Source organism: Schistocerca gregaria, chromosome 10 (genome assembly GCF_023897955.1).
Source record: "Schistocerca gregaria isolate iqSchGreg1 chromosome 10, iqSchGreg1.2, whole genome shotgun sequence".
Taxonomy (NCBI): Eukaryota; Metazoa; Arthropoda; class Insecta; order Orthoptera; family Acrididae; genus Schistocerca; species Schistocerca gregaria.
This window is the reverse complement of record NC_064929.1, coordinates 127,514,865-127,530,042: the sequence shown is the minus strand read 5'-3', so window position 1 is coordinate 127,530,042 and position 15,178 is coordinate 127,514,865. Positions and strand designations below refer to the sequence as shown.

Sequence of the window (15,178 nt, the reverse complement as noted above, 5' to 3'; positions counted from 1 at the left end):
CTGTTCGAGCTCTGATTTCTCTTATTTTATTTTGATGGTCATTCCTACCTATGTAGATTGGGCTCAACAAAATATTTTCGCATTCGGAACAGAAAGTTGGTGACTGAAATTTCGTAAAAAGGTCTCGCCGCGACGAAAAACGTCTATGCTGTAATGACTTCCATCCCAACTCGTGTGTCATATCTGCCACATTCTCTCCCCTATAACGTGATAATACAAAACGAGCTGCCCTTTTTTGCACCCTTTCGATGTCCTCCGTCAATCCCACCTGGTAAGAATCCCACACCGTGCAGCAATACTCTAACAGAGGACGAACGAGTGTAGTGTAAGCTGTCTCTTTAGTGGACTTGTTGCATCTTCTAAGTGTCCTGCCAATGAAACGCAACCTTTGGCTCGCCTTCCCGACAATATTATCTATGTGGTCCTTCCAACTGAAGTTGTTCGTAATTTTAACACCCAGGTACTTAGTTGAATTGACAGCCTTGAGAATTGTACTATTTATCGAGTAATCGAATTCCAACGGATTTCTTTTGGAACTCATGTGGATCATCTCACACTTTTCGTTATTTAGCGTCAACTGCCACCTGACACACCATACAGCAATCTTTTCTAAATCGCTTTGCAACTGATACTGGTCTTCGGATGACCTTACTAGACGGTAAATTACAGCATCATCTGCGAACAGTCTAAGAGAACTGCTCAGATTGTCACCCAGGTCATTTATATAGATCAGGAACAGTAGAGGTCCCAGGACGCTTCCCTGGGGAACACCTGATATCACTTCAGTTTTACTCGATGATTTGCCGTCTATTACTACGAACTGCGACCTTCCTGACAGGAAATCACCAATCCAGTCGCACAACTGAGACGATACCCCATAGCTCCGCAGCTTGATTGTCGTTCACAGTTGTCATGGCGCAGTGGATTACCGCCAAAGGTCCCATGGAAACCCAGGTGAATGTCGTCCTCCACAGCACAATGCTGTACCCAATGTACTTCGCCTGTGGCGCAGAGTACACTTTGAGCCTCCTTTCACCTGGCATATCCAGGCATGACCTCCGGGTCAATGTCGCAAGATACTTGATTCGTCTGACCGGAAGACACGTGTCCATTCACCCAATCTCCTCGATCCCGTGCCAACTGCAATCGTATCGTCCATGTTCGTCCATCCAGTGTGGAAACATCGACTCCTCGTCTCTTGTGGATCAGTGTGTTCAACAGCACAGAGTGTGTCTGGAACAGCTGTGCGTGCAACAGCACTGTTCTCTGTCGTCAGATTTGGCACATATCGCGACCTATCCTACCTTACAGAGATGTAGTGGGTGGTGTCAGAACCTGGCGTATTAAAACTCGCCTGAGCTTGTCACATGATTCATGCGTTTCCGCTACAGTGCTTTGTTGACCTCGGTCCGCGTTACAGGCGCCGCAATGCTGAGGCCACCGCCCCAGCGACCTGTGCAACGCAACGCTGTGCCGTGCCGGCCTTGTTCGACAGCTGTAGAGTTCCGATTACGTCAGGACGGCTGCGCCAGCAGCCGACTCAGTGGGCACCGTCCCCGTTGACTCCGTATTATTCCGCCAGGAGCCGTAGGCCGGCCCCACTGCTGCTTCTTCCTAGCGGCAACGACCGCCCCCGATCCGGCGTCCTAACCTGCGGCCCCTCGCCTCGGAAGTCTCCGGCGTGTTTCGGGAACCGAGACGTCTGCCTGCGGTAGCGAGCCGATGAGTGGCCCGCCCTGGCTGGCTGCAGACTCCGCCTCTGCCTCAGAGGGTCGAACCGACGACCCGCCGTGGACTGTGATACGCCAACGTCCAGGTGAGCTGCCACACTTCTCGTTAGAAAACCACACCTATTTACACTCGGCTGCTCTCCTCTGTTTCGGTAACGCATCGCTCCGAGTGACGTAAGCCCCACACCCCGGTTACGCCAGTGGGCCTCTTCTGCCTATACCTTACGATATGCGAACCGCGGCATTTACTCTTTGCAGCGGTTCGACGGCTCCTACTAGCCTCCATTACACTTCGCAACAGCTGGTCAGTGTAACTTACTGCAAACCACTCCACACCCGGCTGTAACTTGTGTGCTCCGAAATATTGCATCAAATCTAACTTCCCTATTCTAGACTGTGGTGCCGCTACAGAGAGGACAGCCCTCTGACCGAGTTCTGCAATGAGTCATCGACGCCAGGCACCTTGTCGCCTTCTGTGGTCTCACTGTCCTACAGCTACACTACTGGCCATTAAAATTGCTACACCAAAAAGAAATGCAGATGAAAAACGGGTATTCATTGGACAAATATATTATACTAGAACTGACATGTGATTATATTTTCACGCAATTTGCGTTCATAGATCCTGAGAAATCAGTACCCAGAACAACCACTTCTTGCTGTAATGACGGCCTTGATACGCCTGGGCATTGAGTGAAACAGAGCTTGAATGGTGTGTACATGTACCCATGCGGCTTCAACACTATACCACAGTTCATCAAGAGTAGTGACTGGCGTATTGTGATGAGCCAGTTGCTCGGCCACCATTGATCAGACGTTGTCAATTGGTGAGAGATCTGGAGAATGTGCTGGCCAGGGCAGCAGTTGAACATTTTCAGTATCCAGAAAGGCCCGTACAGGACCAGCAACATACGGTCGTGCATTATCCTGCTGAAATGTAGGGTTTCAATGTTCAGGATCCACTGTTCAAAGTGCCGTCAGTGCGAACACAAGGTGGCCAAGATGTGTAACCAATGGCACCCCATAGCCAGTATGGCGATGACGAATACACGCTTCCAATGTGCGTTCACCGCGATGTCGCCAAACACGGATGCAACCATCATGTTGCTGTAAACAGAACTGGATTCATCCGAAAAAATGACGTTTTGACATTCGTGCACCTACGTTCGTCACTGATTAAACCATCGGAGCAGCTCCTGTCTGTGATGCAGCGTCAAGGGTAACCACAGACATGGTCTCCGAGCTGCTGTAAACGTCGTCAAACTGTTCGTGCAGATGGTCGTTGTCTTGCAAATGTCCCCATCTGTTGACTCAGGGATCGAGACGTGGCTGCACGAACCATTACAGCCTTGCGGATAAGATGCCTGTCATCTCGACTGATAGTGATATGAGATCCAGCACGGCGTTCTGTATTACCCTTCTGAACCCACCGATTCCATATTCTGCTGACAGTTATTGGATCTCGACCAGTCTGAGCAGCAATGTTGCGATATAATAAACCACAATCGCGATAGGCCACAGTCCGACCTTTATCAAAGTCGGAAACGTGATGGTACGCATTTCTCCTCCTCACACGAGGCATCACAACAACGGTTGAGAAGGCAACGCCGGTCAACTGCTGCTTGTGTATGGGAAATCGGTTTGAAACTTTCCTCATGTCAGCAAGTTGCAGGTGTCGCCACCGGCGCCAACCTTTAGTGAATGCTCTGAAAGCTAATCTTTTTCATATCACGGCATCTTGTTCCTGTCGCTTAAATTTCGCGTCTGTAGCACCTCATCTTCGTGGTGTAGCAATTTTAATGGCCAGTAGTGTACTTTCTGTAGATGCTCACGATAGTAGCACGTGATCAACCGACCAGCTCCGCAGTTGCTCTTTCCAAGTCGTAGTGCCTAACACATTGTGCTTTGTCAACAACGCTTGTGACAATGGACTTTCCAATTTGTGGCCCGTACCGTGGCTAGAATCGTCATTCGTCTCTGCTCCACTCACACACTTTCCTTACCACGTCACTTGTCTGCAACGCCAACAGGAGACATATAGTTTAGTGGTCAGCAGTGGTCATAGTGTTCTGGCTCGTGACAGTATTTCCATTTAATATTTGATCAGTTACTGACCTTCGTACACTGATTCTGGCGCCATCCACTTTAGTGGCAGGTTCATCTGGTTGACGCTCCGGTAATACTGCTCCACCTCGCGTGACAATCCAAAATCGGATATCTTCACTACGTCACCTGCAGAGAGGAAGAAGTCAAAAACGTTAATCGACAGTCATTTTTGCGGCTCACTCTTGTGTGAAAGTGTAACAGCGATCAGTCGAAATACGAGGTTTTGAACTTTAATAGTGGCAACTATTTATTTACAGCTCGTACAAAATAGATATGTGTTTCAAAGTAGTCACTAGCATTGTGTATAATTTGTTGCCCGCAATGTGGAAATCGTAGGATACTCTTAGCAGTGACAGTTGTGTTGACATTTCGAGCGGGACGGTATATTGCCCGACGTATTTGTAACAGTTCTGAAGCGTGTGGTGTGCGTACTGTAAGACCTTCGATACACACACCATCAGATTCTTTGATTTGTCGCTCTAACGAAGTAGGCGAGTGTCAGCAATGTGTCTCGTGGTCTTATCGTGGCGTGTTTATCTTCTGCCGTTAGGTCAGACGATAGGAATGCCACTTGCACGCTTAGAGTAGCAGATTGACGGTGACCAACTTTAAACAGAACTTGATTAATTTTCACCCACATTTATTAAAATAGTAACAAGCATAAAAATAGCTTAACTTGGTTCTGGATGCTATTTACAATTGACAATCCGAAGTTCGTTTGGTCTTGGTACGTTAATCTTATTCTCACATATCTCTGATACTTGACAAAGTGTCTATACATTTCTCTTCATGGCTTTGTACAGGAATATGATAATCTTATTAGGCGCAGACTGAAACTTGACTACAGACTAATGCAGACAAATGCAGACTGACTAATCGGAGGTCTGTACACTCGTTATAATACCTCGCGCGTTCAGATATCACTGCATGAGTGTGTTCTGCGAGGAGAAAAGTTTCTACGTTATCAGCAGTCTCATTGGCTGCGTTACATATTAATACGCGGATCGGTTGATGCAAAATTTGGTCCGTCTCTATGGCAGCGCCATCTCGTAGTGCAGAGACGGGCGAGTGCTGCGCCTGCGCTGTTGTGCTTAGCGCGGCACGCTCTGGTGGGAAAGTTGTGTACCCGTTGACTATGCAGAACTATGTACACAACAAAGCGAATGCCGTGAAGTGTTTCCTTCAATTTAGAAATCGAGTTGAACTCACGCTGGCTTAAGCCAGGGGAGTGCAGTAGGTGGTATAGCACGTAGCAACCACATCAGTCAAACAAATCAGTAACAGCTTGCACTGTACATGCTTGAGCATTGTCCTGCAAAATGATGGTCAGGTCCTGCAGAAAGTGTACTCACTTCTGTCTCTAAGCTGGTCGTAGGTTGTGTTCCAAAAATGAACAGCATAGAGACAGAATTGATGGCACTTTCTGCAGAACCTGACCATCATTTTGCAGGACAGTGCTCAAGCACGTACAGTGCAAGCTGTTACTGATTTGTTTGACTGATGGGGCTGCTAAGTGCTATACCACCTACTGCACGCCCCTGACTTAAGCCCTTGTGAGTTCAACTCGATTTCTAAGCTGAGGAAAACACTTCGCGGCATTCGCTTCAGAACTACTACAAATTCGTCGGGCAATAGACCGCAGTGCTCCAACTGTCAACACAACTGGCACTGCCAAGAGTATCCTACGACTTCCACATCGCTGGCAACGGGTTGTACACAATGCTGGTGACTACTTTGAAGATCAGTAAAATTTTCAAACACGTATCTGTTTTGTACGAGCTGTAAGGAAATAGTTGCCACTATTAAAGTTCCAAGCCTCGTATTTCATTAGGTCCTCCCAATGCTCACACAGGGTGAGGTGGAAGTTCTTCGTCTCAAACAGAGATGGCATAGAGACAATTCATAAAGGACATTTTAGACAGCGGTGACAAAGCCATATGATACTGATATACACATATACAGATTGCAGTAGCATCGCATACACAATGTAGAAAAGGGTAGTACATTCCCGGGGCTGTCATTCGTTTTGAGGTGATTCTTGTGAAAAGCTTTTCGACGTGATTGTGGCCGCACGACAGAAGTTAACTGACTTACAACGCGGAATGGTACACCGAAGAGCCAAAGAAACTCGGACACCGACCTAATATAGTGTAGGGCTCCCCTTGTAACAGCCGTGTACCGCAAGGCTCTAGAGGAACAGAAGGTTTCAAATATTTGGAAAAGAGCACAGGTAGTTTCAGTTTTCAAGAAGGGCCGTCGAGTAGATGCGCAAAACTATAGGCCTATATCTCTGACATCGATCTGTTGTAGAATTTTAGAACATCTTTTTTGCTAGCGTATCATGTCATTTTTGGAAACCCACAATCTACTCTGTAGGAATCAACACGCATTCCGGAAACAGCGATCGTGTGAGACCCAACTCGCTTTATTTGTTCATGAGACCCAGAAACTATTAGATACAGGCTCCAAGGTAGATGTCATTTTCCTTGACTTCCGGAAGGCGTTCGATACAGTTCCGCACTGTAGCCTGATAAACAAAGTAAGAGCCTACGGAATATCAGACCAGCTGTGTGTTGAAAAGTTTTTAGCAAACAGAACACAGCATGTTCTTCTCAATGGAGAGACGTCTACAGACGTTAAAGTAACCTCTGGCGTGCCACAGGGGAGTGTTATGGGACTATTGCTTTTCACATTATATATAAATGACAAATCTTTAACATAATGCAGCGCGTACAGCAACCGTGAAATGTACAGAAAATAAACAATTTTGTCAGCCTTCAGTTGCAAGGTAATTTTTATTCGTTTACCTAGGTTTTGATTCCAGTAATGGAATCTTCTTCAGAACAAAAAATTAAATTATTTTGTGAGCCAAACACTGGCCATATCACAGATTAAAAATTAAAACAATAAAGACGCATAATCATAAGATTATGTCTGCCAAAATGAAAACCATTAAGGCGAACGTAGTCGGAGCTACGCAGGCCAGATATAAGGACCACACTTGTCCTTATATCTGGCCGGCGTAGCTCCGTCTACGTTCGTCTTAGCTATGCAGTGTAAAGCGGTGCAGTCATGGACTGTGCGGCTGGTCCCGGCGAAGGTTTGAGTCCTCCCTCGGGCATGGGTGTGTGTGTGTTTGTCCTTAGGATAATTTAGCTTGAGTAGTGTGTAAGCTTAGGGACTGATGACCTTAGCAGTTAAGTCCCATAAGATTTTAAGCACATTTTTTTCTGACGCCTTGTCCAGTCACAACCCTGACCTTGTGATACCGTGCATTATCCTGTCGAACAATGCCACTGCCGTCTGGAAACATGATCGTCTTGAAGGGGTGTACGTGGTCTGCAGTCAGTGAACAATAGTTCTTAGCCGTTATGTTGCCTTGCACAAGCCCCACTGGACCCCGGATATCCAAGTGGATATTCCCCAGAGCACGATCAAGCCGCCGCCACCTTGTCTGTGTCCCGCAGTACAGGTGTCAGTGAGCTGTCCTCCTGGAAGGCGGCAGATTCGCACCTCTCCATCAGCACGATGATGAAGTTATAGGAATTCATCAGATTGTGCAACACTCTGCCACTGCACCAATGTCCATTGCCGATGGTCACATGCCCATTTGAGCTGTAGTAGCCAATGTTGTGGTGTTAACAGTAGCACAGGCACGGGTCGTCAGCTGTGGAGGCCTGTTGTTAGGAGTGTTCAGTGCACCATGCATTCAAGCACACTTGTACTCCGCCCAGCATTAAAGTCTGATGCTAGTTCCGCCACAGTTTTACCACTGTCCAACCTACGACGTCTGACGTTTGTAATGAGGGGCGGCCACCCAACTCCATGACGTCTGGATGTCTTGGTTTCACCACATGTTGAAGAAACTCACCACAGCACTCCTCGAATACTGAAGTCCTGCAGTTTCCAGAATGCTTGTGCCGAGCCTCTGGGCCATCAGAATGTGTCCTCGGTCAGACTCAGGTAGACTGCCCAGCTTCCCCATTCTAACCACGGACAGCATGCTCACTGACTCTACATGCACCATGTGTGTGTCTGACTAGCAGGCATTCCGTGCCAAGCGACACTGCTATCGCTACCATGGGTTTATATCAATAGTAGGTCGTTGGACATCATGTTCTGTCTGATCATTGTACATGGATTAACTTTCTATTTATATAAAGGGACTATGTTATGTTGCCGCAGTGGTAACACGGGTTCCTGTCAGATCACCGAAGTTAAGTGCTGTCGGGCTGGGCTAGCACTTGGATGGGTGACCATCTGGTCTGCTGAGCGCTGTTGGCAAGCGGGATGCACTCAGCACTTGTGAGGCAAACTGAGGAGCTATTTGACTGAGAAGTAGCGGCTTCGGTCTCGGCAACTGACATACGGCCGGGAGAGCGGTGTCCTGACCACGTGCCCCTCCATATCCGCATCCAGTGACGCCTGTGGGCTGAGGATGACACGGCGGCCAGTCGGTACCTTTGGGCCTTCATGGCCTGTGCAGGAGGAGTTAATGTTTACTATGTTATCTTTAGATAAGAGTTTTCCATGCCGTATGCATTGTTTGTTCCAATGGTTCAAATGGCTCTGAGCGCTATGGGACTTAACTGCTGAGTTCATCAGTCCCCTAGAACTTAGAACTACTTAAACCTAACTAACCCAAGGACAACACACACATCCCTGCTCGAGGCAGGATTCGAACCTGCGACCGTAGCAGTCGCTCGCTTCCAGACTGTAGCACCTAGAACCGCTCGGCCACCCCGGCCGCCCGTTTACACATTTCGTAACAGTATCCTTAAATTAGGCTTTCACAGAGAAAAAAAAAACAACGAATAAAAGTAATGCACAATAAAATCAGTTAGTAAAATGTAGTGTGGCGGTTGTGACACACAGGGTGGTCCATCTGAAGTTTCGGATGAGATTATCTCGAAGATTATACATCAGGTAAAAATTGTGGGTAAGAGAAGTTCGTAAGCTCAAAGGGGGACATCAAATGACACTATACGTGACCCCAAGACCCCTCCCCCTTGGGTGGGGCGGGGGTCAACTTTTAAATCTTAAATGGAAACCAACACTTTTTTATTACTGTTTCGGATTATCCATAAAAAAAAGTAATCAAGTTTCGTCTGAAACATTTTTTAAACCATTGACAGATGGCGCTGAAATCAAGAAAAATTAAAATTGGGAAAGACGTCCGACTTATTTAGAATGATACGAGAATGACGTACCAAACTGATACAAAATGTCAATTCTTTCATTACGCCAAGTATTTTTTTTTTTGTAGTGCGGTAGCGTTCTCGTTTCCCACGCCCGGGTTCCTAGGTTCGATTCCCTGGTGGGGTCAGGGATTTTCTCTGCCTCGTGATGGCTGGGTGTTGTGTGCTGTCCTTAGGTTAGTTAGGTTTAAGTAGTTCTAAGCTCTAGGGGACTGATGACCATGGATGTTAAGTCCTATAGTGCTCACAGCCATTTTTTTTTTTTTTTTTTTTTTTTTACAAAATATGTCCTACTCTCCACAGTTTTTGATGGAAGGTATTAAAATCTCGTTCGGGAACTCTTCAGAATTGCATTACTCACCCGACTGTGACACTACCGTGGCCAAACTGCGAACTATGGCTCAGTATAAAGGTCGGTGCAAAGCGATTAGACGTCATTTTTCACTTTCAGATTGTGAACTGTAAACATCAACTGACGAAAGTAAATTATTCTTTAGCGAAATATCGCTCACTGTCCTCCTACAGAGTTTGTTGAAATGATGTTAAATTTAGGTGAATGTCATAACAATTACGCTCCAGCTGGGCAATTTATGCGGATCGATTCCCAAACAGAAGACATCCAAGCCAAAACATTATTCGAAATTGCACTCAGCGAGCTCGAAATGGACACATGCACCATCCAGCTCGTCATCGCGAATACTACGAAAGTGACGCTCGTACCGTTAACGTTCTCGCGTGTGTTCAACTGGATCCCGAAATGAGTAGTCGTGCGATTCAGAGACAAATTGGAATACCGAAATCAACTGTTTGGAGGATTTTGAAGGCACATAAATATCTGTGTATCATATCACACTGACACAGGCATTAACGCCGTAAGATATGCAAATACGCGTGCATTTCTAACAGTGGGCCTTGGAAATGTTAAGAGGGAACAATGATTTTTTTTAGATACGTTATGTTCGCCGATGAAGCGACATTCAAAAACAATGACGAATTAAATCGTCATAATTGTCATTATTGGTCCGCTGTCAATACACACTGGTACAGTTCCGTTGACAATCAACACAAATGGTCGTTAATGGTCTGGTGTGGAATTTAAAGGGTTGCTTGATAGGACATTTTCTTTTATTTATTTATTTATTTATTTATTTATTTGACCAAAATGTTACTGGGAATCTTATTTACAACTTCTCTGCGATGATTTGTTGGAGCTAATGGAAGATGTGTGATTTAGAAACTACGCAACGAATGTGGTTCCAACACGACGGAGCGGGCTCCCCATTATGCTAAAAATGTGCAGAACGTTTTAAATTTACGGTACCCTGGTCGATTGATAGGACGCGGCGGACCAATTCAGTGGCCTTCACGTTCACCAGACCCAACATCCACTGATTTTTTTTTCCTTGTGGGGTTATTTAAAAAATATTGTTTATGAGAGACACTCACAACCCGAAACGATATGGAGCAACGCATTCGAAGAGCGTGTGCAGCCCCACCACGGGATGTGCTGCTCAAAACTGTGGGCAACTGTCGCAGACGATTAACTTTATGCATTGAAGCAAATTGGGATAATTTTGAACAATTTCTTATCCGCTAATTTCAGTAATTAAGCACCCCAAATTGTGAGAGGCAAGGCGACTCACACTAATGAAGCACCGCGTGGGAACATCATGCCACTACGCCCATATCGTTGTTACTGGGTAACGCTAAAAGAAAGTACGATACATTACATGTTGTACAAAAAGAGCTTAATCTGGCGTAAGGAAAGAATTGGTGCAAATTTTTTATCGATTTGATGCGCCTTTCTCTGATAATTCTAAATAAATCAGAGTTCTTCCGAAATTTTACTTTTATCGTGATTTCAGCGTCATCTGTCAATGGTTTAAAAAATGTATCAGACAATACTTGATTACTGTTTTATGCACAATCCAAATCTGCAATACAAAAAATGAGCGTTTCCACTCCCAAGGGGACGGGGGCTGCAGGTCACGTGTAGTATCATTTTATGTCCCCCTTTGAGGTTATGAACTTGTCTTACCCAGTATTTTTACCCTATGTATAGTTTACGATATAATCTCATTCGAAACTCCAGATGGACCAACCTGTATATTATCTACATCTACATCTACATCCATACTCCGCAAGCCACCCGACGGTGTGTGGCGGAGAGTACCTTGAGTACCTCTATCGGTTCTCCCTTCTATTCCAGTCTCGCATTGTTCGTGGAAAGAAGGATTTTCGGTATGTCTCTGTGTGGGCTCTAATATCCCTGATTTTATCCTCATGGTCTCTTCGCGAGATATACGTAGGAGGGAGCAATATACTGCTTGACTCCTCCGTGAAGGTATGTTCTCGACACTTCAACAAAAGCACGTAGCGAGCTACTGAGCGTCTCTCCTGCACAGTCTTCCACTGGAGTTTATCTATCATCTCCGTAACGCTTTCGCGATTACTAAATGATCCTGTAACGAAGCGCGCTGCTCTCCGTTGGATCTCCACTATCTCTTCTATCAACCATATCTGGTACGGATCCCACACTGCTGAGCAGTATTCAAGCAGTGGGCGAACAAGCGTACTGTAACCTACTTCCTTTGTTTTCGGATTCCATTTCCTTAGGATTCTTCCAATGAATCTCAGTTGGCATCTGCTTTACCGACGATCAACTTCATATGATCATTCCATTTTAAATCACTCCTGATGCCTGCTCCCAGATAATTTATGGAATTAACTGCTTCCAGTTGCTGACCTACTATATTGTAGTTAAATGATAAGGGATCTATCTTTTTATGTCTTCGCAGCACATTACACTTGTCTACATTGAGATTCAATTGCCATTCCCTGCACCATGCGCCAATTCGCTGCAGATCCTCCTGCATTTCAGTACAATTTTGAATTGTTACAACCTCTCGATATACCACAGCATCATCCGCAAAAAGCCTCAATGAACTTCCGATGTCATCCACAAGGTCATTTATGAATATTGTGAATAGCAACGGTCCTACGACACTCCCTTGCGGCACACCTGAAATCACTATTACTTCGGAAGACTTCTCTCCATTGAGAATGACATGCTGCGTTATGTTATCTAGGAACTTTTCAATCCAATCACACAACTGGTCTGATAGTCCATATGGTCTTACTTTGTTCATTAAATGACTGTGGGGAACTGTATCGAACCCCTTGCGGAAGTCAAGAAACACGGCATCTATCTGGGAACCCGTGTCTAGGGCCCTTTGAGTCTCGTGGACGAATAGCGCGAGCTGGGTTTCACACGATCGTCTTTTTCGAATGTAAAATAATATCGGACAAATAGAATGAAAATTATGTACAAGAAATAAAGAACATACAAACGAAAGCCAAAACAATGTCTACATTTTAATACGCGTCTTATAGTAAACGTATTCACTAATTTTCCTGTCTTTGATACACTGGAAAAAGAAAACTGTATCAGCATTCTAGAGTAGACAGAGGTCTACACAAATCTTACGAAAATTCCAGGCAATATTGTAAACAAATGAACCAAACTTAGAAATAACTAAATATGGAGAACTCGACGACAAACTTCTCAGTACACAGGTAACTCAGAACGAAAGAAAATCAAAATCGACTTTTATCAACGATAATACTAAGTGTAATCACAGATTGATAATTCGAGTGTTCTGGAGTTACATGATAAATGTGGTGAAACAAAATATTGTCGCACTTCATAAGTCTCTTGAGACTCCTAGAAAATGTAAGTAAACAGTGTCCATATAAAAGAGTGTATACCTTCAAATGTTTTTATTCCAGACTTTGATCACAATATTACTTCTTTTGTCGATGACCATCCTCTGATCTTTTCTAAACCATGTCCTAAAGTGGTAAGGCCATATACAGGGTGTTACAAAAAGGCACGGCCAAACTTGGAGGAAACATTCCTCACCCACAAATAAAGAAAAGATGTTATGTGCACATGTGTCCGGAAACGGTTACTTTCCATGTTAGAGCTCATTTTATTACTTCTCTTCAAATCACATTAATCATGGAATGGAAACACACAGCAACAGAACGTTCCAGCGTGACTTCAAACACTTTGTTACAGGAAGTGTTCAACATGTCCTCCGTTAGCGAGGATACATGCATCCACCCTCCGTCGCATGGAATCCCTGATGCGCTGATGCAGCCCTGGAGAATGGCGTATTGTATCACAGCCGTCCACAATACGAGCACGAACAGTCTCTACATTTGGTACCGGAGTTGCGTAGACAATAGCTTTCAAATTCCCCCATAAATGAAAGTCAAGAGGTTTGAGGTCATAAGAACGTGGAGGCCATGGAATTGGTCCGCCTCTACCAATCCATCGGTCACCGAATCTGTTGTTGAGAAGCGTACGAACATTTAGACTGAAATGTGCAGGAGCTCCATCGTGCATGAGCCACATGTTGTGTCGTACTTGTAAAGGAACATGTTCTAGCAGCACAGGTAGAGTATCCCTTATGAAATCATGATAATGTGCTCCATTGAGCGTAGGTGGAAGAACATGGGACCCAATCAAGACATCACCAACAATGCCTGCCCAAACGTTCACAGAAAATCTGTGTTTATGACGTGATTGCACAACTGCGTGCGCATTCTCGTCTGCCCACACATGTTGATTGTGAAAATTTACAATTTGATCACGTTGGAATGAAGCCTCATCCGGAAAGAGAACATCTGCACTGAAATGAGGATTGACATATTGTCGGATGAACCATTTGCAGAAGTGTACCCGTGGAGGCCAATCAGCTGCTGATAGTGCCTGCACACGCTGTACATGGTACGGAAACAACTGGTTCTCCCGTAGCACTCTCCATACAGTGACGTGGTCAACGTTACCTTGTACAGAAGCAACTTCTCTGACGCTGACATTAGGGTTATCGTCAACTGCACGAAGAATTGCCTCGTCCATTGCAGGTGTCCTCGTCGTTCTAGGTCTTCCCCAACGCGAGTCATAGGCTGGAATGTTCCGTGCTCCCTTAGACGCCGATCAATTGCTTCGAACGTCTTCCTGTCGGGACACCTTCGTTCTGGAAATCAGTCTCGATACAAACGTACCGCGCCGCAGCTATTGCCCCGTGCTAATCCATACATCAAATGGACATCTGCCAACTCCGCATTTGTAAATATTGCTCTGACTGCAAAACCACGTTCGTGATGAACACTAACCTGTTGATGCTACGTACTGATGTGCTTGATGTTTGTACTGTAGAGCAATGAGTCGCATTTCAACACAAGCAGCGAAGCCAACATTTACTTCCTTCAATTGGGCCAACTGGTGGTGATTCGAGGAAGTACAGTACATATTGACGAAACTAAAATGAAGTCTAAAATGGAAATTAAGCGTTTCCGGACACATGTCCACAAAATATCTGTTCTTCATTTGTGTGTGAGGAATGTTTCCTGAAAGTTTGGCCGTACCTTTTTGTAACACCCTGTATATGGCCTTACCACTTTAGGACATGGTGCAGAAAAGATCAGAGGATGGTCATTACGGACTGAAACCGATCATCGCCAAAAGAAGTGATATTGTGATCAAAGACTGGAATATAAAACATTTGACAGTATTGGATCACTGTTTGTATACGCGACTATATCGCAGCTGTTGAGTGTATACCTTGGCTGACAAAGAATAAAAAAAATAAAAAAATGAAGCGTCCAGAAGGAATTGAAACGTCATGGGTTGAGAGAGTATGTGATGTTATTTCAGTGATTAGAAAATCAAGTCAAACTGGAAAAGAACTTGCCACTATGGGCACGTTTAACAATATGGCTTTACACTTCTTCTGGCCAGGAGCATCCACTCATGCTTTAGGGAAGGGCATCACGACCTGCAACAAATGATGATGCCCAAGTAGGTGTTTTAGCTGCTGTCGCGGCTAATCCGCACATCAGTAGCAGACAAATTGCGCGAGAATCGGGAATCTCAAAAACATCGGTGTTGAGAATGCTACACCAATATCGATTGCACCCGTACCATATTTCTATGCACCAGGAATTGCATGGCGACGACTTTGAACGTCGTGTACACTTCTGCCACTGGGCACAAGAGAAATTACGGGACGATGACAGATTTTTTGGACGCGTTCTATTTAGCGACGAAGCTTTATTCACCAACAGCGGTAACGT

General features: G+C 45.1%; 1 protein-coding gene across 3 annotated transcripts in view; it reads right to left on the bottom strand.

The window, feature by feature from the left end:
• Positions 1–15,178, bottom strand: part of LOC126293756 (tyrosine-protein kinase Fer-like) — a 125,611-nt gene that overhangs the window by 15,271 nt on the left and 95,162 nt on the right. For 2 of the 3 annotated variants that reach the window (XM_049987107.1, XM_049987109.1), the window contains one exon: positions 3,846–3,962. The exons of the other annotated variant lie outside the window; for it this stretch is intronic. In XM_049987107.1, the coding sequence (XP_049843064.1) occupies positions 3,846–3,962 (117 nt within the window). The remainder of the gene's footprint in view (positions 1–3,845; positions 3,963–15,178) is intronic. 3 annotated transcript variants of the gene reach the window in all.